Here is a 26,927-nt window from a genome sequence, read left to right on the forward strand (position 1 = left end):
GGTGTATGGGACAACGCTCCAACTGACTGAGCCACCCAGCAGGCTCAGTCTTTTATTTTTAATTTAGCAGTATATCAGAGTAAGCTTTATATCCATCATAATAAAATCTTAATATGCTGATTAGACCAGACATCCTTCCAGATGTCCTTCCAGACGACCTTCCGGATGAAGCTTGGTCTGCAAGGGAAGCCCGGGTCCCAGGTGCCAGAGGGAAGCCATTGCCGGCAGCTGGGGGAAGGAAGGCCTACTCTTGCATGAATTTCATGCATCGGGCCTCTAGTTAGTATATAGGGAGCATTGCACATTTTTTTAAAAAGTAGAAAGTATTCCATTGTGACCTAGACACAATTCTTATCTCTAAAGCTGACATTGTTGGGTGTTCTGCTGATGTCTGATGTTCAAAAAGGCAGTCTAAAATGTGAACTAAGATAGATCCTTCCTAGAGCATATTATAGTATTTCACTAGAGGCCCGATGCACGAAATTCATGCAAGAGTAGGCCTTCCTTCTCCCTGCTGCTGGCACCGGCTTCCCTCTGGCACTCGGGACCCAGGCTTTCCTCCATCGCCTGCAGGCACCCAGGACCCGGGCTTCCCTCGCAGCTTCGGCTTTGTCCGGAAGATCATCCATAAGGACGTCTGGAAGGATGTCCGGTCTAACTAGCATATTGCCCTTTAATATTATAGATAGTAACATCTTCAAATCCCTCTTCCCCCCATGACCAATTAGTTGCTAGGTTCTGTACTGGGAATAACTGATCTATTGTGTGGACAAATGTGGCAGGTGTAGTTCAGGTCATAGGGCGAAGCATGCCAGTACCTTACTCACTTTTTTCTTTTTTAAACAAGAATAATGAAACGTGCCCTGGCTGGTTTGGCTCAGTGGATAGAGTGTCGGCCTATGGACTGAAGGGTCCCAGGTTCAATTCCAGTCTAGGGCACCCACATGCCCAGGTTGTGGGCTCCGTCCCCAGTAGGGGGCGTGTAGGAAGCAGCCGATCAATGATTCTCGCTCATCATTGATGTTCCTGTCTCTCTCTCCCTCTCCCTTCTTCTCTGAAATCAATTAAATTATTTTTTTTAATAAAAAAGGAGGTAAAAAAAAAAAAGAATAATGAAATGTTTTTATTTTCTGTTGTCTTGAAAACAGTGACTACAATGTAATTCAGGACTGTATTTCTCTGACCTGGCTTCTCACTTGTATCTTGAAGGAGGTGGCACAGACATTCACTGCTCCGAATGTCATGGTCTGTTACTGTTCATGTGCTTCCCACGGAGAGCGTACACCCCACGTGCTCATCACGCTTTTCCCACCACCCACCTGAATAGCGTTGCTCTCCTCTCCCCCAGCCAGGAGGGCCGGTCCAGCCTGGTGCTCACTCCTGCTATCCCACTGAATGTTTTAGATCAGGAAACTTCAACCGCTGGATATGTGCTTCAGGAGGTGTTGACCTTGGACGTGTGCTGGGGAGAGGCAGAAGGGAGGGAGGCCAGCCAGGAGGCTGCTGCAGGAATCCGCAGAGGGCCTGGCTTGGACTGTGTGGGGTGGAGGGGGCGGGCAGGAAGGGCTGGATTGGAAAGAAAGAGACATTTCATACATCTTGAAGGAATGATCAGCCGGACGTGGTGGCCGCCTGGATATGATTGATGAAAGAGAGGGGTGAGTCAATGAGCTTCGGAAGGAGAGCATATTTTTAGATTATGGTTTGCAGTAAACCCCGGGCTTCAGAGACATGAAGTGCCGCAGGCAGTTGAAGTTGAGCTGGGAATAGTCACTACGCGAACAGCAACTAAGGAAAGATGTGGCCGTCGTCTGTGCCGCTAGCGCGTTTCCGTGACCTAGACACAACACTCTGACATTTGTGAACTCCGGCTGTTTAGCTTTTTATTCATTGCTTCCTTCCTTTCACAGTGCTATTGGTGCCCAGTGACTCATCCAGCCAAATCCAAACTGTCTGAAACATTAATAGGTGGAGAGGGGAGAGATGCCAAAGGGAGTAACTGGCACCATGACACGTACCAGCACACGGCCTTTGCCGTCGGTGCCTAGAGTGCCTGTCTGCTGCCTGGTACCCGGCCGGCTGTGAGCTCTTGGGGAGCCAGGCCTGGCTCACTCGTCTCTGTACCTCCAGCATCCCCCCTAGTCCCGTGCTTGGCATGCTGAGTGCAGGTTTTTTTAAACTTTTTTGTTCCCACAGCAACCTAATTCTAGGGGAATAATTTCAAGTGCAGTAAAACTACTTTACTATTGCATGTGAATGTTAATAATTGACTAGAAACAATTAGCAATGCAATATGACAGATATTTTACAGTCTGTCACATTTGAGCCTCTTCCGTGTTATGTCTAAGGTCTTAGGCTGGCAAAGCAGAGGGCCAGAGCCCAGTCTGATCTGGGTCAGAACCGAGGACCCCTGAGCCCAGATTCCCCCGACACCCCAAGTTCCCAGAGCTCAGTGATGAGGCCCTGGTAATTAGAAAGTGGTGTTTGTGAATTTATGTGGATTGGGGCAGAGACATAAATGAGATACTCGATCTCAAGTGTCTTTTTGACCAAAGGCCTGCTGGAGATCTCTTCCAGAGGACACTGGGACTCCCTGTCACGTGGCATTGAGTCTGGGAGGGTGCCGGACCACCAGGCAGGTCCCCACATGGGCACTTGGTGGCCAGCATCCTCTCTGACCTCTCCCTGTAGACTGGGCTCCTGGTTCCAAGTCACTCTTGCTTTTCATGTTTTCATCCATCAAATGAGGCGACTTGACTCCTTCATCTTAAAACATTTTTAGCTCCAAGGTTCTGTAGTTCCACGATGGCATGGAAATAGTTTTATACATCAAAGCACGTGGGCCAGAGTTTGTATTTGACGAACTGAGGAGAGCAGGGGAAAGTCACTTTCATTCTAGCTTTGATTGTCCCCCGCCCCATCAGGTGGCGGTTTCTGACAGGTAAGGGAATTGGACCGAAAAAATGCAACTGGCATTTTGAAGTGTATCCTGCACACACTCTCTTTCTTAAAGGCGAAAGTGCCCATTTGAAAGTCACCATAAGCAGGAAGCAGGCAGGGGTCTAAGATTTCCTTGGTCAGTGTTTGGACCTGGGAGGGGTCCCTGCTCAAATGAGGTCGTGCACCCTGGTTGGTCCCAGCTTGTCTCTCCGGGCAAGTGTGCTCTTCGCCAGCGCTGTGCCCCGGAGGCCCGCCGCAGGGCGGGCAGCGAGGGGGTGTCTGAGCAGTGCCAGCTCCGTGGCTGGGAGGCAGGGGTCCCTACAGGATGATGGCAGGGGGACAGGGACCCAGGGTTCAGGACTGGGGTCTGTGGCTGGTGGAAACCATTGTGTTCACCTCAAGCCACCCTTTCTTTCTTCCCAGCAACTCTGGCCCTGCCCGTTTCTCCTCCCGCCTATGCCAGCCACCATTCTGTCCCTCCAGTGTCCCTTGGGGGGACCCAGTGTAGCTTCCTGTGTCACCCAGTTCCTGTGTGGTTTTACTTCTAGCGACAAAGGAGAAGCAGGGAGTTAAAATGAGCAAATTAGGGAAATGCTCCAGCTTCCAGATGCCTTGTAATGAAAGTTATTCTGGTGTTTAGCGGAGATAGGGAGGTATCTCTAGTTCCCTGTATTTTCTCTTCCACTCTCCCCTTTTCCTCTTTTTGACTTTCTGAGCCCTTCTTCCTATGGCTGGGTTTTCCTTATTCCGTCCATCGTGCCTCTAGGCCACGACCAGGCGAGACCAGTGGGTCTGTTAGGACCAAGTAGAGTCATTTTCATTCAGAGAAAAACCATCCATTTCTGCTTTGGGTCAAGAAAAAAATCTGGCCTGATGTTTCAGAGAGGAAGGAAGAGAAAGGGCTGAGAAGTTTCACAAGGATACCCGTGCTGCTGTGAGGTGGGGGCAGGTGGTGGGAGGGGGGGTGGAGGGAGGGGAGGGAACAATGGATTTAAACTCAACACCATTGGGGGAGGGGGATGGCCTGGGTTTGAAATAAGTAACTTTACAACAATAAAGAAATTTCCTTCTAATCTTAGTTTCTGATTTGTGTGTGTGTGTGTGTGTGTGTGTGTGTGTGTGTGTGTGTGTGATGGGTTTTGAATTTGATCAAACGCCTTTTCATTACCTGAGGTGAGGATATGTCTTGTCTTATTTGACCCAGTAGTAGATATATTGAATTCATGGATTTCCTTTATCCTAACCACTGTGTTCCTGGGCTACATTCTTCTTTAAGGGCTGTGCTGGCTTCTTTTGGTGCGCTGTGGGTTCCGTGTGGTACCACCGATTTAGGATTTTCATTTCTTATGCCTGATGGAGACTGATCTGTTCTTTTTCATTTCCTTTTTTATAATTTTTCAGTCATTTTGGCTGAAAGTGTAAAGGGGCCTGCTATGCTATGCTATGTTATGTTATGTATAACCTGCTGTGTTATGGGGAGGGGGTGGAAATCCAGGTGTGTCCAGCAGAAGAAACGGGAGTTGCTAACACAGGTGTGCATGCTTTTGGTGCCGGCGCTTCAAAACCCCGGTGTTTGGCTTCAGCCCATGAGCCTTAGCCTGCAACGAGCACTGGGGCCTGCTCCCTGCAGCCTCACCCAGGCTCCCCGTTCGTAAAGGAGGGGACTCCTCCTCCGGCCCCTTCAAAGGCCTCGTCTGCAGGGATTATGGCCGACTATGGCCGGGGACTGATTGGTGCATCTTGATCTTGCTTTGAAGGTCTCAATGAATGCACCCGCGGAAGTGCCACCTCTTGTGAAGAATGTCTGCTAATCCACCCCAAATGTGCCTGGTGCTCCAAAGAGGTATGTGGGCCGGGGAAGCGGGGAGGAAGAAGGGAGGGAATGCTCTGGGGGTCGGGAGGGGGTCACGGCACACAAGCTGATTGGACAGAAAACGTGAGTGCCGATTCTGCAAGCTGTCTCTTCCTCCTTTTCCCAGGGCAATGAGCAGAGAAAAGTGGCATTTTTATAACGTTGGGTCTCTAGATAGAGTGTTGACCGTTTTAATTCTGTTTTCGGGAATCAAGGCCTTTCTCTCCTTTTGTGGGGGAACCCGTAATGACTCTTGTGTCGTTTTCTCTTTAGTCAGAGACCTGAGCCTGTGAAGCGAGTGTATTTCAAAACATGCCTGGGTGGGTGACAGGTTGGTGGGCGCTGCTCATCGTGATGTGGCTTATTGGAGGATGACTTGAATGTCACGAACTGGCCTTCCTGGAATGATTTTACCGAAAAAGAATGGCTGCTGTTTCTTCAAACCCTAGAGCAGTGATGGGCAACCTTTTGAGCTTGGTGTGTCAAACTTCACCAAAAAACGGAGCATAACTCGGGTAGTGTGTCACTTTGAGGAAAAAACATTATTTCGCAAATGTTTCATCCTCAGGAGCAGCAAATGTTTCATCCTCGGCCTGCGGCCGCCTCAGCGGCCACGTGTCATCAGAAATGGCTACACGTGTCAGTGCTGACACGCGTGTCATAGGTTCGCCATCACTGCCCTAGAGGAAGGAGAGTCAGTTTGAGCAGATTGCTATCCTAAAGCAATGCCAATATCAAGGTTGATGGGCTCATTGGGAAGTGATCTGTTTCTAAAGGAAAATGCCAGGTCCTGTTTTCTAAACTATCGTGAGAACCGTGGGCATAAGCCCTGCGTGCTCGAGTGCACGATTAAGGTTCTTTGGAAAGAACTGAAAACTTTTCGTTGGGACCGGCTCAGCCTCTGCAGTTCAGTTTGTGGTGCCCGTCAGGGAGGCCAGGCCCTTTGCCCTGACGCGGCCTCAGCGGTCCAGGGACTCTTCAGCCTGCGATGGCTGAAAAGGATCACAGGGGCCCCTACTCGATGCCACACACTCTGAACACAGTATCTCTAATCGGCACAACAGCTCTGTCGGGTGGGTGGTGATGCACCCATTTTATTGATGAAAAGCTGAGGCTCAGAGAGGTAAAGTATCTCTTTCAAGGCCACATGATGTTCCAAAGCTGGGGTTTGAGTCTGGCTTCTTGGATTTCTGAACCCAGTTCTTTCCCATAGGCTACACTGCCTCTTTTTTTTAAAAAAAAACAAAACATATATTTTTATTGATTTCAGAGAGGAAGGAAGAGGGAGAGAGTGATAGAAACATCAGTGATGAGAGCGAATCATTGATCAGCGGCCTCCTGCACGCCCCCCACTGGGGTTTGAGTCCACAACCTGGGCTTATGCCCTTGACCAGAATCGAACCCGGGACCCTTCAGTCCGCAGGCTGACGCTCTACTCACTGAGCAAAACCAGCTTGGTCTACACTGCCTCCATCGTGTGACTGCCCTAGAATTTTTCCTAGTAGAGAGTAAGATTACAGCACAAGTGCTTTGAGAGTGGAATCTTCGCAATATGTAAAACCCTCATTGATTTGTGTTTTATTCATGGCTTTGTTATGAATGTTCTTTAAAGCCTTTCACTGGTTCCCTATGACCTGTAGGACAAATCCAAGTTCCTGCCTCCCCACCTTGTCCCGTGCCGACCCCAGCACTCGAGCCGGAAGGAATCACCGGAAGACCCCCAGGACACTGATTGATGAGCCCCCTCGTGGTTCCCCCTGTGCGGCTCCTTCTCAGGGCCCTCTGGCGGCCAACACCTTGTCTCCAGGTTTCCAAGACTCAGGTCAAGCCTCATTTACTCAATGAAGGCTTTCATGGTTTTCCCTTGACGCATCTGTCTGTCTGTCCGTCCATCCATTCATTCATCTATCTGTCCATATTTGATATGAGAACGCAAGCTCTTTCCACCAGAATGTTAGGGCAGGAGTTTTATCTGTGTTCTTCATTGCTACATCTCCAGCACCCGGAGTGGTACCTGACACATAGTAGTTGCTCAATAAATGTTGATTGAAGGAGTTCACTAAATGGCTATTTATTGTGTGTGCCTGTGCAGGCCATGGTCACTTCTTTGTCTGCCATACTGTATTCCTTCAGTAGCACTTATGGACTCTTATTCTGTTCATTGGTTCTCATGCCTGTCATCAACTAAGTCATCATCTCCTTGAGAACCTAAACCATGTCTTACTCATCTTAGCATCCCCAGATTCAGCCAAGAGTCTGGCAGGAATTCATCTTTGATCAAAGAGGCCTGCTAAAAAGACATGGAGTTTAGAAAATCAAAGTTTAAATACAGTTTTGCCATGATTTATTCTCAGTTCTTTGTATGTAAAATGAATAAGATATTTCCCACCCTCCAGCGTTATTGGGAGTGTAAAACGAGATCAGTGCATGAGGGGGCTTGTGGGTGGGCTGCTGTTTAACCCAGCCTCCTGAGTGATGAATGAGAGTTGTCCAGCAAACTCCTGTCACCGATGGGTATTTTCTAGTGAAATGTGGGCAGTGGGATCCGGACCCCAGGGTCATTTGTCTTCTTTAGGTTTCTTCCTTTCTTGTGTTAGTATTTGTGACGTCCTGACATTGACACTGAATGCCATTATCCGAGGAGCATGTCATTGTCCCAGCCCACACTTGGGGTCCCCCTCTATGCCTAGATAGGACCCCGTTCTTGGCTGCACAACTTCCCATGAGGTTTGCACGGGAGGCAGCTTCCCACCGTTTTTGGAAGGTAACTTTCCCGGGGCCTGAATGTGTTTCAGAGAGCTGGGTCTGGAGAGTTCAGGAGTGGCTTTGATCAATCCCCGCCCCTTAGCAAGACAGAATGAATGTGGCCAGTGCCTTCTTAACCTGGGACACCCTGGGAGAAGTACCGTATCTGCCAAGAGCGTATGGTGTGTGTGTATTGAGGGCTGATACTGAGTGGAAGCATGGAGGGCCAGGTCCCTAAGCAGTGTGTTCTCGTGGCTTCTGATCTGCAGGCTGCTAGTCGCTGCATATCACCCAGGATTCATCCCAGCACACATCCTGCGGGCCTGCCCCGCTCCAGATCCCACAGTTCCTTCCTTGTTTTACCTGAGGTGGAGGTGGGGACCCCTTACATGTAACACCCCTCGTCACCTAACCCACCTCCTCTACCCAGTCCACCTCCCAGCACTGTCCTCCCAGAGGGGAGGTGGGGTCTGCCGGTGTCCTCCCTCCCGTCCTCCGGCGCAGCGCTGCATGCCGGTCGCTCCCAGCTCTGCTGCACGGCCCTGTGAACCGCGCGCGTGCCTGTCTCCTAACATGGTTTACCTGGCGGCTCCAGACTTCCCCTCGGGCTGTACGGCCACAGTTGCCAGACGCCCCATCTGAGACGAGGGTGTGTGTGTAGGGACTGCCCGTCCTCGCCTGCCTGCACTGCACACCGCAGCCCCTGTCCCTTGGCCCCGGCTGCTCAGCCAGCCCGAACACTTATGCGGCATGTGCTGCACAATATAAAGCACGCAGCAGCCCTAGCCAGTTGTGCTCAATGGTTAGAGCATTGGCCCGAGGATGGACGGGTCATGGGTTTGATTCCTGATCAAGGGCATGTGGTGGTTGCAGGTTCACGCCCATCCCCAGTCTCACATCTCTCCCCTCTCCCTCTCAGCCTCCCTCTCTCCCCCTTCTTCCTTCCCTTCCACTTTCTCTAAAGATGAATGGGAAAATAACCTCTAGTGAGGATTAAAATAAACAAATAAGTAAGTAAATAATAAACACAGCAAACTCGGGTAGCATATTATCTATTTTGTCCTTTTTTTTTTTTTTTTTTTTAAATCCTCACCCAAGGATATTTTTTTATTGATTTTTAGAGAGACTGGAAGAGAGAGTCAAAGACGGAGAGAGAGAGACACACATTGATTGGTTGCCTCCTGCATGAGCCCCGACCAGGGCCCAGGCCGGGGAGGAGCCTGCAACCGAGGTACGTGCCCTTGACCGGAATCTAATCAGGACGCTTTGGTCCGCAGGCCGATGCTCCATCCACTGAGCCAAACCAGCCAGGGCTGTCCTTCATTTTTTTAAAGTGGAAATTCGCCTCCGCTCTGAAGCTGTGTCACACCCCAGCCAGCCCCGAAGAGGAATGTGTGCCGGTGCTTTTAGGACAGCCCTCGGGGCAGCCCACATCATCCCCACCACATTTTCCGGTCTAAAACCCCGTCGCATCACTGCGCCCCAGTGCAACGAGAACTGGAGACGTAATCTAGCCGTGTGCCCAGGACAAAAGGGAGGATGGGTTTTGTGGACCAGCAGGGAGCTGGAGGCAGGCGGCTGGTGTGCCCTGCAAGAGAACATCTGGTGAGGAGAAGTGGCAGGGCTCAGGGACCCATGGTCCCTGTGGGACAGAAAGCACAGCTTGGGGGGAGCAGCAGGGGAGGCAAAGGCAGGCCAGGAGATGAGCTCAGGGCTGGGCTGGGGGAAGAAGGGAGCCCTGGGGCGTGAGAGCGAGGCACGTTGAGGTGAGGTGGCCGCGGGCAGTGCAGGCTGTTGAGCAACTGGAAAAGGGAGGACCCAGGGAGGCCCGTGACTTGGGGCTGGGTGGAAATAGACTTGGGAAGAAAACTCGGGAGAGCCCGGGCTGGGGTGAAGGGTCTGCCTTGGAGGTGGATGTGGAGACGAAGGAATGAAGGTGGCAGTAGGACTGGAGGCAGGAATGTGAGGAAGGAGATGGATTAGAGCCAGATGGCAAGACGGGCTGACTGGACCTTCTGGGAAATTATGGTGGCAGGGAAAGTAGAGGAGACATTACCCACGTTTCCTTTGAGCTAGGAAAACATGGGGGGAAAAAAGAGCATTTGCTCCAGCTCACCACTAAAATATAGATTCTTTGAGAGAACATCTCTTTGTGGTCAGGAAAGGGATGATCTTGGCCTGTTGCAGATGCTTTATAAATATTTGTTCAGTGCATTTAGTCAGCCGACTGGAAGCTGACAGAGGGATTTCTCTACCCCCAGACAGGAAGCGCACGTGGTAGTGTGTGGCTGGTGCACAGATTTGGGGTTGCATCACTTACCTTCTCTCCTCCCTCACCCCTAAACCCACGAGGCCTCTGCCAAGCCAGGGCTGCCGCCTTGGCAGGTCAGAGAGCCTGGCCCGGTCGTATTGCAGGAGAAGGCCAGCCTCAGAGGACAGCCAGCTCCCCGCCTCTGCCCACTTCTCTGCCGGGCTCTCTGCCTCTTCACCAGTTTGCTTCTTCCCTCTTCATCCCAGGGATTGGCCTGGGTGCCTTCTTCCGGCGTGGATGCCTCTTCTTCCAGGGTCTGCAGTTTCAAACAAAAATCTGTCCTCCCCCCGGACAACCACCCACACCTTTTTAGCATCTTAGCCTTTAGCAGGAGTAGGCGCGGTGGTCTGCAGATAAAATGCAATGACTGGTGTGGCACAGACAGACAGCCCTGAATGCACTGGCCAAAATGCACTGGCTGAGATGCCAGACAGCTGTGCTCAGAGCCAGCTGGGCCTTGGCCTTGACTGCAGGAAAAGAGATTTTGATGAACAGAGTGTACAGGGAGTCAGGTGTTACAGTGTTACAATAAACAGTAAACCTCATTGTGTGCTCCGGTATCGGGAGATGGAGGGAATAGAGAGGGGCGGGTTATAACAAGGTGCAGAGGCCAGTGTTGTAGCAAATTAAAAGGACCTAAATTTGGAACACCTCCCTTTTCTTTTTTGTTATTACCAGGTAGAGACTAAAAGCCACAAAAGATGTTTCAAGTTCCCGTTCCCATTCTGTCGCTTCTCTCGGTAACTTGCCTGTAGTGCAGTTACCCCGTAGGAGGCCTTTGGGGAGTTGATGACGAGGTTCTGGAGACCATGGACAGAGGTTCCTTCATGAACCGAAACCTCTCCAGCACGGAGCACTTGCAAGCAATTGAGCCCATCAGAGGCCCATCCTGAAGCTAGTTTCCAATTTTATTTTTTAAACATATTTTTATTGATTTCAGAGAGGAAGAGAGAGAAACATCAATGATGAGAGAGAGTCATCGATCGGCTGCCTCCTGCATGCCCCCCACTAGGGATGGAGCCCGCAACCCAGGCATGTGCCCTTGACCAGAATCGAACCTGGGACCCTTCAATCCGCAGGCTGACGCTCTATCCACTGAGCCAAAACAGCTAGGGCTAGTTTCCTGTTTTCCATGTTGAGATAAAGTCCCCCCTCCCACCTTCCATATTCATTTTTCTGCACAAAGAGGACATTTATCCTCCAAGTTTGATAGGAGGCAGGAAGCTCTCTGCATTTGGGGCAGCAAGGAGATACTGAATGCAGAGGCATGGAATCTGTGTGCCCAGCTAGTTTTCTGCTGTGGGTTTCAGCAACGGCCTTGGCTGAGATGAGAGGGTGATGACACAAACAATGCTGGACTCAGGTCCAAGAAGCTGAGGCCAGGCGAATTCAGACTTCTCTGGTGAACGTAGGCACGGACTCAGGCCTGTGGCCTCTGACTCCCCACCCGCAGAAGTGAGGGGCTGGCTCCAGGCGATACATCCCCGGTCCCCTTCCCTTGGAGCGTGCTGTATTCCCACCTGGTGGAGGGTCCAGGTGCCAGGTCGCTGGGATAGAAAGGCTCTCAGCACATCAGACGTTGGGATGTCATTCGTGTGAGAGGATTTTCTTCGGCACTAGTCTTCCTTTTCTCCAAAGGGTTTATAATGGGGGCATCTGCTCTCGGTGAATTTGAAGCTTGGCATTGCAGGTATTGAGACGTTGTCTCTATAATGCTTGTGTATCTGAAAGGTCATAACCATCACAGTATATGCCCCTGGCCTCTGTGGTCTTGGTTTCTTCTCTTTAAAGACGCCTATGCCCTAAAGTGAACTAGAAAGGAGCTTAGGGGAAGAGAGGAGAAGTTATTGGGCTTGTGGGGCGAGCACTGTCTGGGGTCGGCAGCACTCTCTGTGCTTTTCTCGGGCAGTGAGAACCTAAGGCTAGAAATCAGACTCCTCGGCATAGGGACCCTCCACTGCGGCGGGAGCCCCACTGTTGAGGTAGCTGCCTTACTCTCACAGGGTTCCTCAGACCTGCCATGCCCAGGGGGTGTCTTTGAGGCCCTAAAGCTCTGGAACAATGACAAGGTTTGATATGGAGGTAAGGATGTCTCCAAGGCTGGTGAGCACATCAGTAAAACCTCTGGGCCGGCCCCAAGGAGCAAAACACTGAACTTCGCGAAATAGGGTTTTGACAAACTGATGATAGAGGTGAAGGGCCTTGAGACTAACCCTAACTTGGGCACGGGCGCCGTAAGAGATGTCTCTTACTGTCCTAACGCTGGAGCTGCTGGGAAGGCGGCTGCCTGGCCTGTCCCGTGGCTGCCTCGGTTGGCACTTCTGAAGTCACCCTGCAAGGTGCAGATTGGACGTGGTCAGTGATAGTTCTCACGCCGGGAACCAGGCGGCGAGGCCCGAGTTCACGGTCCTCCGTGCTGGCAGCACACTTCGGGGCAGCCATGCACACGGAGCTGAGGCTTTACTACAGCCTTGGAGAATGATGTGAAGGAGAAAGAGGGGGAAACGCTAGCAATGAGGGAATGAAGAGGCTTTGCTCCTAACATCCCAGAGAATAAAGAGGCCCAGAGTGCAGCTGGAAAAGCCAGCTACACAGATAAGGTGGTAACTGGCATGGGTGTGGCTGCCTCTGAGACCTTCAGGTGTGGGAGGTCTGCCCTGGACTTTGAGTCTCCTGGTGATGCCGGCAGGTCCATCTTCCTGGCCAGCCGGCGGCCTCGGACAAGCCCTCCATCAAGGGCTGGTAGTGTCTATCGAAAGCCCCTTGAGCAGGCTGGCCAGGAAGGTCCAGGCCATCGGGGACGATCTCGATGACCAGCCTGAAAGCAAATGGCTGAGGCTGTGGGGGAGGAGTCACGCAGCTGCCTCCCACCCAGAGTGAAGCAGATCGGCTCTGTGGCCTCGTCTGCTCCACAGTGCAAGCTGCTGAGGCCCTGGGAGGGACATCGGGGGTTCCTGTCACTCTGGGGAGACCGAAGATGCTTTCCTTGCCAACCTGGTGGCAGGGGTCTGCATGGGACTAGTCGAGGCAGGTGCACCTTGGCAATCAGAACTGAGCCAAGGATAACCAGCTCCTCGGCATTGGAGGCGCTGGCAGCAAGGCCCCGTGTGTCAGCCAGGAGTTCAGAAACTCTAGTCCAGCGGCTGCCAACCTTCCGGACCTCACGGACCACCAGCGGTCTGCGGACCGCCGGTTGGCGACTAGCCGAGTAAGCTCTGAGCAGGCAGGCCCTGAGCCCTTCCCGCTCCGGGCAGCTGGTTAGACCTCAGCTTCAGGCAGCGCCCGAGGCAGACCGGTCGATGCAGGGCCCTCCAAGGCGGACTCCCCTTCCCCTGGACCTGGGCTGCTGTTCTGCTTCATTAGAATTGCTACATCAGAGTCACACCTGCCCACCGGAGCCCAGTGAACCTGCGGCCTGGCTTGGAATCATATAAAATTTAAAGGATAATCATTTTAAGCTAGAATACTCATGTCTCTCACCGTGTTCCACAAGGGGCTGTGGAGTCAGTTACACTTACGGCGCAGTCCCTGAGGTTTTCAGAGGCAAGATCTCCAAGGGTTCGACACAGAAAATTGAAAAATCCACTTGTAAACACACACACACACACACACACACACACACACACACACAACAAAAAAACTCATAAGCCCAAACAACACATCTGGTTTTACTTATTTAAAAAGTACTACACAGTCTTTCTTCTTGGTCTTGAATCTCGCAAAGACTCACAGACATAGACTAGCCTCAGGACATCCTTGACCAGGACGGCGGGTGCCTCTGCCAGCAGTCTGGCTCCCAACACAGCAGGCAAGGGACACTCCACCCACCGAGGCTTCCGTCAGAGCTCCCGGGAGGCAGATCAGGGGCCTGACCCTCCAGCCTTTACAGATGGCCCCATGCAGCCCTGGAGCCGGCCAGCGGGAGGTGACCTTAGTTCTCGCGTCTGTCAGCGGAAGGGCGTTCAGCAAGAACCCTGGGTTTGCTTTGCCATTTAAAAACGTCATTACTGGGAAATAATCCATACTTACGGTCACCATATATTAAAACAAAGTATATTATTTCCTGCTAACGTTAACAGCCCAGACTCTTGGTGCCCACCTTGGGTTGGGCTGTCCTGATGCCCCCCTTCAGCTCAGTTCATCTTAAGAAATATTTTTCTCACCAACGTGGCTTTATTGTCCAAACGGCAATAAAGGACAATTAGGGTAGTTTATCCTAATACCTCAACTATCTTCATTTTAAAGTTTTTCTTTTGAATCCTAGTGCAGATACAATGATATTTTTCTGACTTTTTTTACTAGTATGAATGTTTTGAAATTTCTACTTAGTCTTCATAATCATTGATAATGACTGTCTTGAGTTGATATACAGGCAGTCCTCGGGTTATGTTGGACTTGACGTACGTCGTTTCTTGGTTACGTCGCCACCTCCCGTTTCTTTATTAAAAAAAAAGAAGTTCCATCATTTCGACGTATGTACATATGTGCTTTATGTTTTTTATTATTTATTTACCACAAGTGAAGGTCAAGAATTGTTAACTTAAATTTTTTTTTTACCGCTTCACTTCATTACTGCTGTGTATGTGCTCCATGTGAGTGACGTAGGTGCTTATGAAGGTGGGTTTCGACTTAGGGCGAAAATCGCGTTACGTAGCGCCATAGGAACAGATTTCCGATGTAACCCGAGGACCTACTGTACCGTATTTTTCTTACGGTTCAGGGATTTAGGTTTACACATTAATGAGATTATGCTATTCTAAATGACAGCAGTCCATATCTGATAGAGTTTCCCCTTCCTCTTGATTAGTTTCTGTGGTGAATTCCTAGGAGAGGACCTCCAGGCCAGAGGATACAATGTATATTGCGACATTGCTCTCTCCATGTTGTGCAATGTCCAATGCTGCGGAATGGACGGGTCGATGAGTGGACAGCTCAGAGGTTAACTCTTGGTTGCCTGAGTGATGACCAACTTGGACACTTACATCGTTCAGAAAATTATAGCTATACAACTTTTGACCATTTCAGTGACTCTCTCCCGCTCATCATGTAGACAGGGGCATTTTTAAAGGAGCCTTTTGACCATTAAAATAACCACGAAACCAAACATGTGTATTATGTGTTTACAGTTTACAAAATGCTTTCATATCCAGTCCCTCAATCCTCTCAATACCTGGTGAGGCTTTTGGGATAGGGATGATCATGTCTCCATTTTTAGCCGGTGAAGGTGGAATGTAGAGGGTTCAAGGTCAACCAGCCGGTGATGGTCCTTCAGCCTGCGGTGTTCTGGAGAGACACCCTGACTACCTCCCGCTCTCCTCCTGTTTCTTTGCCTAGAACTTCGGCAGCCTGCGGTCGGTCACCTCCCGGTGTGACCTGAAGGCAAACCTGGTCAGAAACGGCTGCGAAGGGGAGTTGGAGAGTCCGGCCAGCGTCACCCAGGTCCTGCGGAGCCTGCCTCTCAGCAGCAAGGGCTCCAGCTACGCGGGCTCCGACGTCATTCAGATGACGCCACAGGAGATCGCCGTGAACCTGCGGCCCGGTGAGTGCCCTCGAGGTGGGACACGTTAGTAATGGGGACACGAGCCAGGGCAGGCTGAGGGCAAGAGCCAGGGGACGGGGGAGGCAAGGCATGGCCCGGACTCCAGGAGCCAGTGTACAAGGCCCCGTGGAGGGACCGAATATCTTTCCTGTTTTTAAAATTGTGGTAAAATAGGTGTAACATAAAATTCATCATTTTAACCATTTTTAACTGTGAAGTTCATTGGCATTAAGTACACTCACAGTGTTGTACCATCCTCACCACGATCCGTTTCCAGAACTTATTGCATCTTCTCAAACTGAAACTCATTAAGTACCCATTAATTAATAGCTCCTCGTTCCCTCTTCCCCCCAGCCTCTGGCAGGCACCTCCCACTTTCTGTCTGTATGGGTTTGACTGCTCTCAGTCCCTCAGATAAGTGAATTCATACAGTATTTGTCCTTCTGTGTCTGACTTATTTCACTTATAATGTCGTCAGGGCTCGTCGATGCTGTAGGATGTCAGAATTTTCTTCTTCTTTAAGGCTGGATTATATTCCATTATATGTATACTAGAGGCCCAGTGCACAAAAAATTCGTGCACAGGGCTGTGTGTCCCTCAGCCCAGCATGCACCCTCTCCAATTTGGGACCCCTCGAGGGATGTCTGACTGCCCGTTTAGGCCCGATCCTGGTAGGATTAGGCCTAAACGAGCAGTCGGACATCCCTCTCACAATCCAGGACTGCTGGCTCCCAACTGCTCACCTGCCTGCCTTCCTGATTGCCCCTAACTGCTTCTGCCTGCCAGCCTGATCACCCCCTAACCACTCCCCTGACAGCCTGATTGATATCTAACTGCTCCCCTGCCAGCCTGTTTGCCCCTAACTGCCCTCCCCTGCAGGCCTGGTCACCCCTAACTGCCCTCCCCTGCAGGCCTGGTCACCCCTAACTGCCCTCCCCTGCAGGCTTGATCGCACCCAACTGCTCTCCCCTGCAGGCCTGGGTCCCCCCCCAACTGCCCTTCCCTGCAGGCCCGGTTGCCCCCAACTTCCCTCCTCTGTCAGCCTGGTCACCCCTAACTGCCCTCCCCTGCAGGTTTGATTGCCCCCAACTGCCCTCCCTTGCAGGCCTGGTCCCTCCCAACTGCCCTCCCCTGCTGGCCATTTTGTGGCAGCCATCTTTGACCACATGGGGGCAGCCATCTTGTGTGTTGGAGTGACTGTCAATTTGAATATTACTCTTTTATTAGATAGGATAGAGGCCTTGTGCACTGGTGGGGGCCAGCTGGTTTGCCCTGAAGGGTGTCCTGGATCAGGGTGGGGGTGTCCTTGGGGTGTGGGGTGCCTGGGCAAGGGGCCTGAGGTAGTTTGCAGGCTGGCCACGCCCCCCAGCGACCCAAGCGGAGGCCCTGGTATCTGGGATTTATTTATCTTCTATAATTGAAACTTTGTAGCCTTGAGTGGAGCCAAGCCTCCTGCTCGCTCCATAGCTGCAGCCATTTTTGTTGGGATTTATTTATCTTCTATAATTGAAACTTTGTAGCCTTAAGCAGAGACCAAGGCAGGCCAGGGCTGAGGAAGCTTGGCTTCCTTCATCGCTGGGGAAACCCAAGCCTCCTGCTCTCTCCAGCTCTGTGGCCGCCACCATTTTTGTTGGGATTTATTTATCTTCTATAATTGAAACTTTGTAGCCTTGAGTGGAGGCCTGGGCCTGCCGGAGTGCACAGAAAGCTTGCCTTCCTCCATTGCCAGGGAAACCCAAGCCTCCTGCTCTCTCCGTGGCCGTAGCCATGTTGGTTGGGTTAATTTGCATACTTGCTCCTGATTGGTGTGTGGGTGTGGCTTGTGTGTAGCGGAGGTATGGTCAATTTGCATATTACTCTTTTATTAGGTAGGCTATTGTATTTTGTTTATCCATTTAGCCATTGATAGACACATGGGCTTTAGCCATTGTGAATAATGTTGTTGTTTTTTTATGGGAGGATGTAGTTAATGCAGGTTTCAGGGAAAGTGCTACTTCCGGGGAAAAGTGCTTTTTTCTTGCCAGCAAATTCCATTTGAGTCAGTGGTATTCTGAAGGGACACACTTTTAGAGTAAGAATGGTTTGTTTGATGACCCTGGAGACTCTGCAGGCCCTTGAGTTCATTGTGATGTAAGGAAACTAACAGATGTGCACACCAGCTATGTGCTGAATACTTGGCCTACCCCAAGGTAGGTAGCATCATTTTGTGGATGAGGAGTAGCTTGTTCAACCTCTCCCGGTTGGATTCAGTCCCAGGTCTCTCTGATGGCAGAGCTCACAGTTGTTTCTAGTTCACCACTTCTGTTATCCAGTATCCACATACCAGAGTTCTCCAATGTCAAAAGGTGGATGTGCAGGTGGCTCAATTAGGAATTATTTCTTTGTTGGGAGAAGGCAGCTTTCCCCCCAAGTTCCATTGATTTGTAGCCTTGTCTTCTATGCCATTGTCTAGGAAACCCCTGGCAGCCACTGTTTCTAGGTGGCTTAGTTAGATGCCAGGGCAGCTTGGCACAGTGAAAGGTTATGGACCTGGTGGCCGTCTGGGGTCTAGCTCTGGCCCTGACCCTCGCTCAGAGGCCCCGGGCAAGTTACCCCACCCTTCACATCTCAGGGTCGTTCTCACCTTCATTCCTCACAGCTACGTTCAGAGGCTTACATGAGGCTTTTTATATAAATGCACTTTAAAAAGTTAAAATTGTTCTTTTCAAGGAGTAATGGCCACAGGCATAACTTCTAGAATCCCAGCCAGATAAAGTTTTGGGTAGGGAGTCTCCGCTTCTCAGAAAAGGGTTTAGCACGGCTCCGCACGTCGGAAGCACTCCACCTGCTTCTTGTTTTCGTTAGAGAGAGCCCTGAGTCATTGTATATTTGAGAAATGTTTTATTTGTCTATTGAGTTATCTTGGAAATAAGGAATCAAACAAGTATGCAAGTGGCCCTGCCGGATAGAGGCACAGACTATGGACGGCCCAGGGATTAGTGCAGGGATTAGCTGAAGTTGCTATTTTTATAAGCCATCTCACTGTAAGTGACACGTAGCCTCTTTGCTCGGTCAGACACCAAGATGAGAGAGAGAAGGAAGGGGGCCTTACAAAGCTGTGTGAGCGGGTAGAAAAGTCAGCTGAGCCTGTGTGTGGGCAGATGTTTGGTGACATTTGCTCTGGGAAATAACTCACATCCTTCTGTGCAGACAGGCTCAGGGTCAAGGGCCTTCACCTAGAAGGGATGTGGGAGTTGTGGTGGACTCTTGAGGTATTGGAACATTGTGTAGGATGAGAATGGTTATCAGTTAAGGTGAATGATGCATCTTCCTTTTTATTGTAATAATAGTCTAACAGTAACTTAAAGGAAATTTTTGAAAGATCCACTTTACACAATATTATTTTTCCTTTTTACTAGATCCTCTGTCTTTATTCACCTGTTCATATTTTTCATAAACTTATAATCCTATATAATAAAAGGCCAATATGCAAATTGTCCCCTCCACTGGGAGTTCGACTGTGAGTTCCATCAGGAAGCTGGGCCAGCCAGCCAACCGCCTGCATCCCCTCCCCCTGGGCTGGCCTGGCCCAATTGGCCCCCATTGAGGCGGGCCAGCCAGACCCCACCCATGTACGAATTCGTGCACCGGGCCTCTAGTGAATTTATAATTGTGTATAGTTTTTACTCAATAATCTTTGAAAACAAGGACCAAAATTAATGCCTCCAAAAGAGTTTATGGTTTCAGGGTCATCACCAAGGGGGTGTTTTATAGTTTTAGAGCTCCTCATCTAGATTTACTCTCCAAGAAATTCCCTTGGTGGCAAATTCTTATTCTTAGGGGTTGCTTTAGGAAAGAGTTGACGGTCACACAAAGCCAGAGATGTCACAGTTTTAATGCAAGTTTTAAAAATTAGAATTAAGGTGTGACTATAAGGTGGAGAAATTGTGGTTTGGTTTGACTTATCACCTGGCTTTTAATATAATCCCCAAAGAGGAGAGTTAAGGAAGCGATGAGAGTGATGGAAGTTCCTTGAAGTTCTCTTAGCATTAAATTTATGCACAATACTTATTTATGCATGAAGTTCAATGTATGCTCAGTTAAAGAAAAAATTTTGCCTTACTTGGTATAGTCATATCTCCTGCTAAGCATTATGATGCAGTTTCTGATATTGTAAATAAAATGGAAAATGTGATCTTGTGTTCATGCAAAATAGTGTTGCGGGTGCTGTGTGTAGCTCTGGTCCTGTGTGTAGCTCTGGTCCTGAAACCCAGGCACGTACTGATGGAAGGCCCATTGCCCGGAGGTCAAGGTGATGGAGGGACAGACTGCCCTATGAAGACACCCAAATCGTGAGGATGTTTCAGTCTGTAGAGATGAAGACTAGGAGAAGAGCTGATGAAAATATGAATTCTTAAAGGTCTAGGACCTTGTAAATATGTTTCTCAAATATAGAAACACTTGAAGCCAGTGATGCCCCTTAACATTGAAAATGTTAATATTGAAAGAGAAGTACAGACAAACCCTGAATGTTTATTTATTGGGGGAAGGAGAAAATGGTACGTTGCAGTTAGCAATATCTTCAGTTTACCGAGTGCCTACTGACCTCAAAGCAGCGACCCCTGACTCTGGGGAAGGCGTGCAATTGCCCAGTGGTTTGCTCTTCCATTGTGCTTGTTGAGCGATGCTGGTGTCTCCTCCCTTGCCTGCTCCCCCACACCTCCTAACAGATGATTGGTGAGTGACATGTAACACTTTGCCAATGAAAGGTCAGCCACGGACAAGCCAATCAGAGGTCAGCCACATACAAACCTCAACATACAAGGAGAGACTTTGCCCAGGCAAAATTATTGTTTCAGGATAAGCCTGGGGGAAAAAAAGACAAAAAAACATTTCCCTCTAGTTTAAGCAGGATTTTTTGTTTTTATTTTCTTTTTTAATTGAGATATAGTAATTCACCATTTTAAAGTGTACAACTTAATGGTATGTAGTATAGTGACATAGTTGTGCATTCATCACCACTGTCAAATTCTGGAACATTTTCATCACTCCAGAAAGAAACCCTGTACCCATTACCAGTCACTCTTTCTCCCCACCCTCCCCACCCGTTTGGTCTCGGATGACTACTAATTTATTTCCTGACCCTGTGGTTTACTTATTTTGGATGTTTCATTTAAATCAGATAATGTGTGGCCTTTTATGCCTGGCATCTTCCACTTAGTAAAATATTTTCAAGATTCATCCATGTCATAGCACGTATTGGACTTCATTCATTTTTATGGCCAAGTAATATTCCATTGGACCACCTTCTAATTGGTGAATATTTGGGCTGTTTCCACTTTGGGGTAATTACGACTAATGCTGCTATGAACATTCGTGTGCGAGTTTTTGTGTTGACATATGTTTTCAATAATTTTGAGTGTATAGCTAGGAGTAGTATTGCTGGGTGATGTGGTTATTCCGTGTTGAACTTTTTGAGGACCTGCCAAACTTTAAGCAGGATTTTGTATAAACACAGGATCATGTTTTCCATTTTGTTTCCAGTCCTGAAAATGCAGGATAACAACCTTAAAAAGGCTTTAACAAGGGACATAAAATCCTTAAGAAAGGACATAAACTTTAGAATAAAGTTTATTGAAATGGTAAGAAGCTAGAGGTGGGGCAATTAGAAAGGGTTTACTTAAGTCATTATTTGCCTCAATCCCTTAGCCTTTCAAAAAAAAAAAAATAACCTTTGGTTGGCAGGGTGGGTTTTGTTTTTTTAAATTTAAAACTTATTATTTTTTAAATGTTTTTATTTCAGAGAGAGGAAGGGAGAAGGAGAGATAGAAACATCAATGATGAGAGAGAATCATTGATCGGCTGCCTCCTGCAGGCCCCCTGCTGGGGATCGAGCCTGAAACTCAGGCATGTGATCTGACCTGGAATCAAACCGTGACCTCCCGGTTCATGGGTCAACACTCAACCACTGAGCCACACCGGCCAGGCTAAAACTTTTCATTTTGAAATAATTTTATGTTCACAAGGAGTCACACAAATAGTAGAGCGTTCTTGGATCCCCTCCTCAGTGTTTCCCAGCGATGACATACTGCAGAACCAGAGTATGTAACCAAAGCCAGGAAATGGACACCGGTACCGTACTGTTACCAGGCTACAGGTGACCGCTTGCTTTTGGTACGCGTGTCCTGCCAGCTCCTGTCTGTCTGCTTTGGAGGTGCCAGTTACCTGACGGAGGTTTGGCTTCTGCCACCCAGGCTGGCAGTGCACACACTTAAAGGGACTCGATGTGGGTGGGTGGGGGTTTGCTGTGGACTGAATGTTTGTGGGTCCCCAGCATTCCTAAGTTAAAATCCTAACCCCAGTGCGGGGGGCATTAGGAGGTGGGGCCTCGGAGGGGTGATTAGGTCATGAGGGTAGAGCCCTAATAAATGAGGTTAGTGCTATAATAATAATAATAATAATAAAAACAAAAACAGTGAGACCCTGGAGAGCCTCTTGCACCATGTGAGGATGTAGCAAGAAGTTGACAGTCTGTAATGAAGAGGGATCTCACCAGACTCTGCAGGCATGGACTTCCCGCCTTAATCACCGTGAGAACTAAATTTCTGTTGTTTATAGGCCACCCGATCTATGGTGCTTGTTACAGCAGCCTGAACTGTCCAAGACAGGTTATTTTCAAGGAAACCGGGAATAATGAGCCCTGATGCGTGGGGGCAGGCACTGGAGGCCAACCATGGTGCCGTCCGTCCGGAGGCAGCATTCTGAGGTGGGGGGTGGGTGGGGTGCAGCATAGGGACCTTGTACTGGACCAGTCGGCGATTCTTTGGTTCTGGGTCCAGATTTAATTCTGGGATACTGTTCCCTTTGCTGCACTGAACAGAAGAGCTCAAGTGTCACTGGGGCCCTGACCCCCCGCTCAGCTGTAGTCCTGTTACGATAGAGCTGATGTTTATGTTTCTATTCTTTCTTCCAGTTTTTAGCAGAAAAGAGTAATTTGGGGGCATCAAACACTGTTTATATTTATCTGGGGTGTCCAGAGTGTTTATCTGTTGAGGTACTGCTTGGCCTTAACGTATCGGTCTTTAAAAAGCTACACATTCTTGCTGGAATTCTGTCCCTTCACTCTCCCAAAATGTTTGTCATCTCATACATGTCCCTAAGGAAGAAGCTACCTTTTCACTTTTTATTGAAGGGAGGGCAGAGAGAAGAGAGCTTTTTTAAAAAATATATCCATTTCAGGTGGAATGCATGCGAGTTGATACCTGATTATGGGGAGGGGGGCGGAGAGGGGAGCCTCCAGTCATGAACCGAGGGGTGTCAGGAATTCTGTGCAAAGTACCGTTGGAGCTGGCTGCCTGGGAAACAGGAGAAACCAGAAGGACATGAGAGGGGTGCTTGCAGGGGCTGATCCATCCTCACAGGTGCTAGGAGCAGATCAGCTTTGCTTTTGAGTTTGTTTCTCCTATTGCTCTGATCCTGCCGTTGGCCTGAGGCGGGGATTATATGGAATGTCCGCAGAGAGAAGGGGCACAGCCACACAGGGAGACGAGCCCATAGGGTCTTATGTGGAGAACAGGGAGGAGGGGCATGTGGGAGGAGGGGTCTCACCAGAGGCAGGCACAGACCCAGCACCCACAGGAAGCGAGAGGCCGCTGCACCCTGCTGGATGCAGGGGATGTGTCACTGGTTTAAAGCCTCGGGTGGTGCAGGGCTGGGTGCCTGGCTGTTGGGTGGAGTGTGGCTAAGCGTACGTGCTCCAGACATGTGCGCTAAGATAGGAAATGTGCCCAGCCCTTCCCTCGGCAGAGAGGGTGCCTCGCACAGGGCAGCATCCCCATCAGTTTGCTAACCCTGGAGGCCACCCTTGTTGGGAGTTAGTGCCCTGCAGCTTAACTCCCACACAGCATGGGTCCGGGAATGTCGGTCCCTCCCAGATCTGCTCACAGACATTCCATTATGGCCAAGGTCCATTGAGGAGTTGGTAGCATTTAAAATCGGGCCTAGTCGAGGGAGCAGTGAACCCTCATTCTGAACATTAATGCTATTACTCCTTTTCTGGAAAACTGGAGAGATATTTCTTTTTTAACATCTGCAGCCTCCCCATCATGTAGATGCATGCACTTTCTTAGTGATCAACTTCACTAATGCCAAGAGGTTGCTCACTTCAGAATAGATACCCTCTTAGCATACAGAGAGACCTATGTACCACATCTTTACCTCATGTCTGGAAAATTTGGAGTTAAATTGAATGCCCAGGGCCGCAGCCTTTCACACTCAAGTTTCTGGCAGACTTTCCTGTCTCTCTTTTTATCCCCACAGGAAATTGCTTTAATAATTGACTTTGGGGGGGGGGCGGAGGCTGAAGTTTTCCTTGTGTAGAAGGGATGGTGTTTGTATACACTGTCTCCCGTAATCCCTGCGGTAATTAACATCCTCCCGTTACTAATCCAGAAACTGAGCAGCAGTTAAAGAAGCCCCAGGTCTCCGAGTGCTTGGTGACAAGGTCAGGATTCCAGCTCAGCGGGGGGGACCCCTCCCAAAGGCTAGTGTTTGCTTCACTCCCGTGGGCAGCCCCCTGAATCCAAACCAGGTCCCCATTTCCTGGTCCTAAAGGGCTACCCGTTAATTACTGATAATTCACAGAAAGGTGGACATGGACTCTGGATAAACTGCAGGTGTGGCTGGGAACGTGGGGGGATGGGCACAGGCGACAGAAAATGCTGAAGATGCTGCAAAGAGGTCATGGGATTGCGGGCTCTGGCCATCTGGGGTGTGTGGTCTGCCCATGCAAAGGCCAAGGAGGGTCTCCCCTCCCCCCCAGCTCACCCTTCCTCCCCCCTCTCCCTCACTGTGTTGTGGCATCCAAGGCTGGGAGGGGCCCTGCTCTGTCTGCCTGATGGGAACCAGAGACGACATCGCAGCAGCTCGGAATTCATTCTGGAAGAAATCTTGAACACTCTTCCATCTGAGTCAGACTCGGATGGTTTTTAAAGAATAGGCTTATCCCAACAGGCAACCTAAATTACATCAATCTTGAGGCGGCTAAACAAGCCAGAGGAAGCAGGCAGGGCGTGTGGTTCGGACTGCAAATAGTATTTACAGCGCTCATACTTCATTTCTGCAGGCGTTTGCTGCTTACAAAACACTTCTCTCCTGCGTGAGTGCTTCACGACCTTAATCAACACTGTGTTAAGAATTTTATTTTAGGGGAAAGCAAGATGGCGGCATAGGTAAACACCTATACTGCTGCTTCGCACAACAACTTCAAAACGACAACTAAAAGACAAAACGGACATCATCCAGAACCACAGGAAGGCTGGCTGAGTGGAAATTCTACAACTAGAAGGAAAGAGAAAAGCACACTGAGACTCAGAGGAGCTGCAGAAGGCAGAGGTACCGAGGCGCGTGCGTGTGTAGAGGGCTGGCAACTGAGTGCGCGGCTGGCTTTCTCAGCGGGAGGGAGACAAAAGCTCCCGACGGCTCTGAACTCCAGTTCCGGGCGAGACTCTGGGGACCCAGACTCATTCGGGGAGAAACTGGACTGTCTGGCAGCGGGTGAAACTCGAGGGCAGCTTTCTCTCAGAGGTGCTTGCAGTGATTACCGTGGGACACTGAGACCCGGGGGGCCTCTTAGGGCAGGGCTGACGGGAAGCCATTGCTGTCTGCTCCGCCCTGAGACTCCGCCCCATCCAAGCTGAGCACAGAGGCTTTTGCAAGTCTTGTCTCACAAGGGTGTCTCCAGCACAGAAATTCTCCCAGCGTAGACACAGCTGATCCTCACAGCCAATTGGCCTGGAGGTCAATTCCTCCCAGTGATACCAACAACAATCAAGGCTTAACTACAAGAAGACTGTGCACACAGCCCACAAAGGGGTGCACCAAGAGTGTCCACCTCAGGTAACTGGGGAGGCTGAGCCACTGGGCCCTATAGGACACCTAGCACACAAAGCCACTCTATCAACTCAGGGAAGCAGCCAAAATGTGGAGACAAAGAAAGAGGTCACAAATGAAAGAAATGGAAGAAAGCAAATGACTGGATATAGAGTTCAAAACCACAGTTATAAGGTTTTTCAAGAATTTCCTAGAAAAGGCCGATAAATTTAGGGAGACCCTTGAGGATATGAAAAAGGACCAACTAGAAATTAAGCATACACTGACTGAAATAAAAAATAACATACAGAGATCCAACAGCAGACTAGAGGATCATAAGAATGAAGTCAAAGATTTTAAATACAAAGAAGTAAAAAAAACCCAACTGGAAAAGCAAAAAGAATCCAAAAATATGAAGCTAGTGTAAGGAACCTCTGGGACAACTTCAAGCGTACCAACATCCGAATTATGGGGGTGCCAGAAGAAGAGAGAGAGCAAGACGCTGAAAACCTATTTGAAGAAATAATGACAGAAAACTTCCCCCACCTGATGAAAGAAATAGACTTACAAGTTCAGGAAGCGCAGAGAACCACAAACAAAAGGACTCCAAAGAGAACCACACCAAGACACATCATAATTAAAATGCCAAGAGCAAAAGACAAAGAGAGAACATTAAAAGCAGCAAGAGAAAAACAGTTACCTACAAGGAAGCACCCATACGACTGTCAGCTGATTTCTCAACAGAAACTATGTGGGCCAGACAGGAGTGGCAAGAAATATTCAAAGTGATGAACAGCAAGAACCTACAACCAAGATTCCTCTACCCAGCAAAGCTATCATTCAGAATTGAAGGGCAGATAAAGAGCTTCACAGATAAAAAGCTAAAGGAGTTCATCACCGCCAAACCAGTATTATATGGAATGCTGAAAGGTATTCTTTAAGAAGAGGAAGAAGAAGAAAAAGGTAAAGATAAAAATTATGAACAACAAATAAATATCTATCAACAAGTGAATCTAAAAATCAAGTGAATAGAAAATCTGATGAACAGAATAAACTGGTGAATATAATAGAATCAGGGGCATAGAAAGGGAGTGGACTGACAATTCCCGGGGGGAAAGGGGTGTGGGGGGTGCGGGAAGAGACTGGACAAAAATTGTACACCTATGGATGAGGACAGAGGGGTGGGGCGGTAAGGGCATGGGGTGGGATGGAAACTGGGTGGAGGGGAGCTATGGGGGGGAAAAAGAGGAACAATTGTAATAATCTGAACAATAAAGATTTATTTTAAAAAAGAATTTTATTTTATATTTAAGGAAATTGAGGCTCAGGTTGCACCCCTAAAATGAGGGCAGAGCTGGAACTTGAACTAAAATCTTTTGATCATTTTATTCTTCACGGTCTAGTTAATGAAGTATGTCTTGTCTGGGGTGGGAGGAGAGGGAACCCAGCAGATCAGTTCCCTTTCCTGAAAGGTCAAGAGGGCTTCAGCTTGCTCGCTGTCAGCTGGAAGTGGAGGATTGGTTTCTCTGAGACGTGAGGCCGGCACATCAGGCGTGGGCCCTTGGGCAGATGTGGCCTCTCCCTATTGCACCTCTGAACACAGAGTATGTCCAGATTTCAACTGTGTGTGCACAGTTCTTCTACCCAGGGAGTTCTAGGTCATCCCTTGGTGCCTCTGAAGGGCTAATGAG

At 49.3% G+C, this 26,927-nt stretch overlaps 1 protein-coding gene across 2 annotated transcripts in view; it reads left to right on the top strand.

Moving 5' to 3' along the window:
- Positions 1–26,927, top strand: part of ITGB5 (integrin subunit beta 5) — a 116,543-nt gene that overhangs the window by 6,025 nt on the left and 83,591 nt on the right. For both annotated transcript variants that reach the window (XM_008155507.3, XM_054713907.1), the window contains exons 2-3: positions 4,698–4,783; positions 15,183–15,387. In XM_008155507.3, coding sequence (XP_008153729.2) covers positions 4,698–4,783; positions 15,183–15,387 — 291 coding nt within the window. The remainder of the gene's footprint in view (positions 1–4,697; positions 4,784–15,182; positions 15,388–26,927) is intronic.

Source organism: Eptesicus fuscus, chromosome 3, assembly GCF_027574615.1.
Source record: "Eptesicus fuscus isolate TK198812 chromosome 3, DD_ASM_mEF_20220401, whole genome shotgun sequence".
In the NCBI taxonomy this organism is placed as follows: Eukaryota; Metazoa; Chordata; class Mammalia; order Chiroptera; family Vespertilionidae; genus Eptesicus; species Eptesicus fuscus.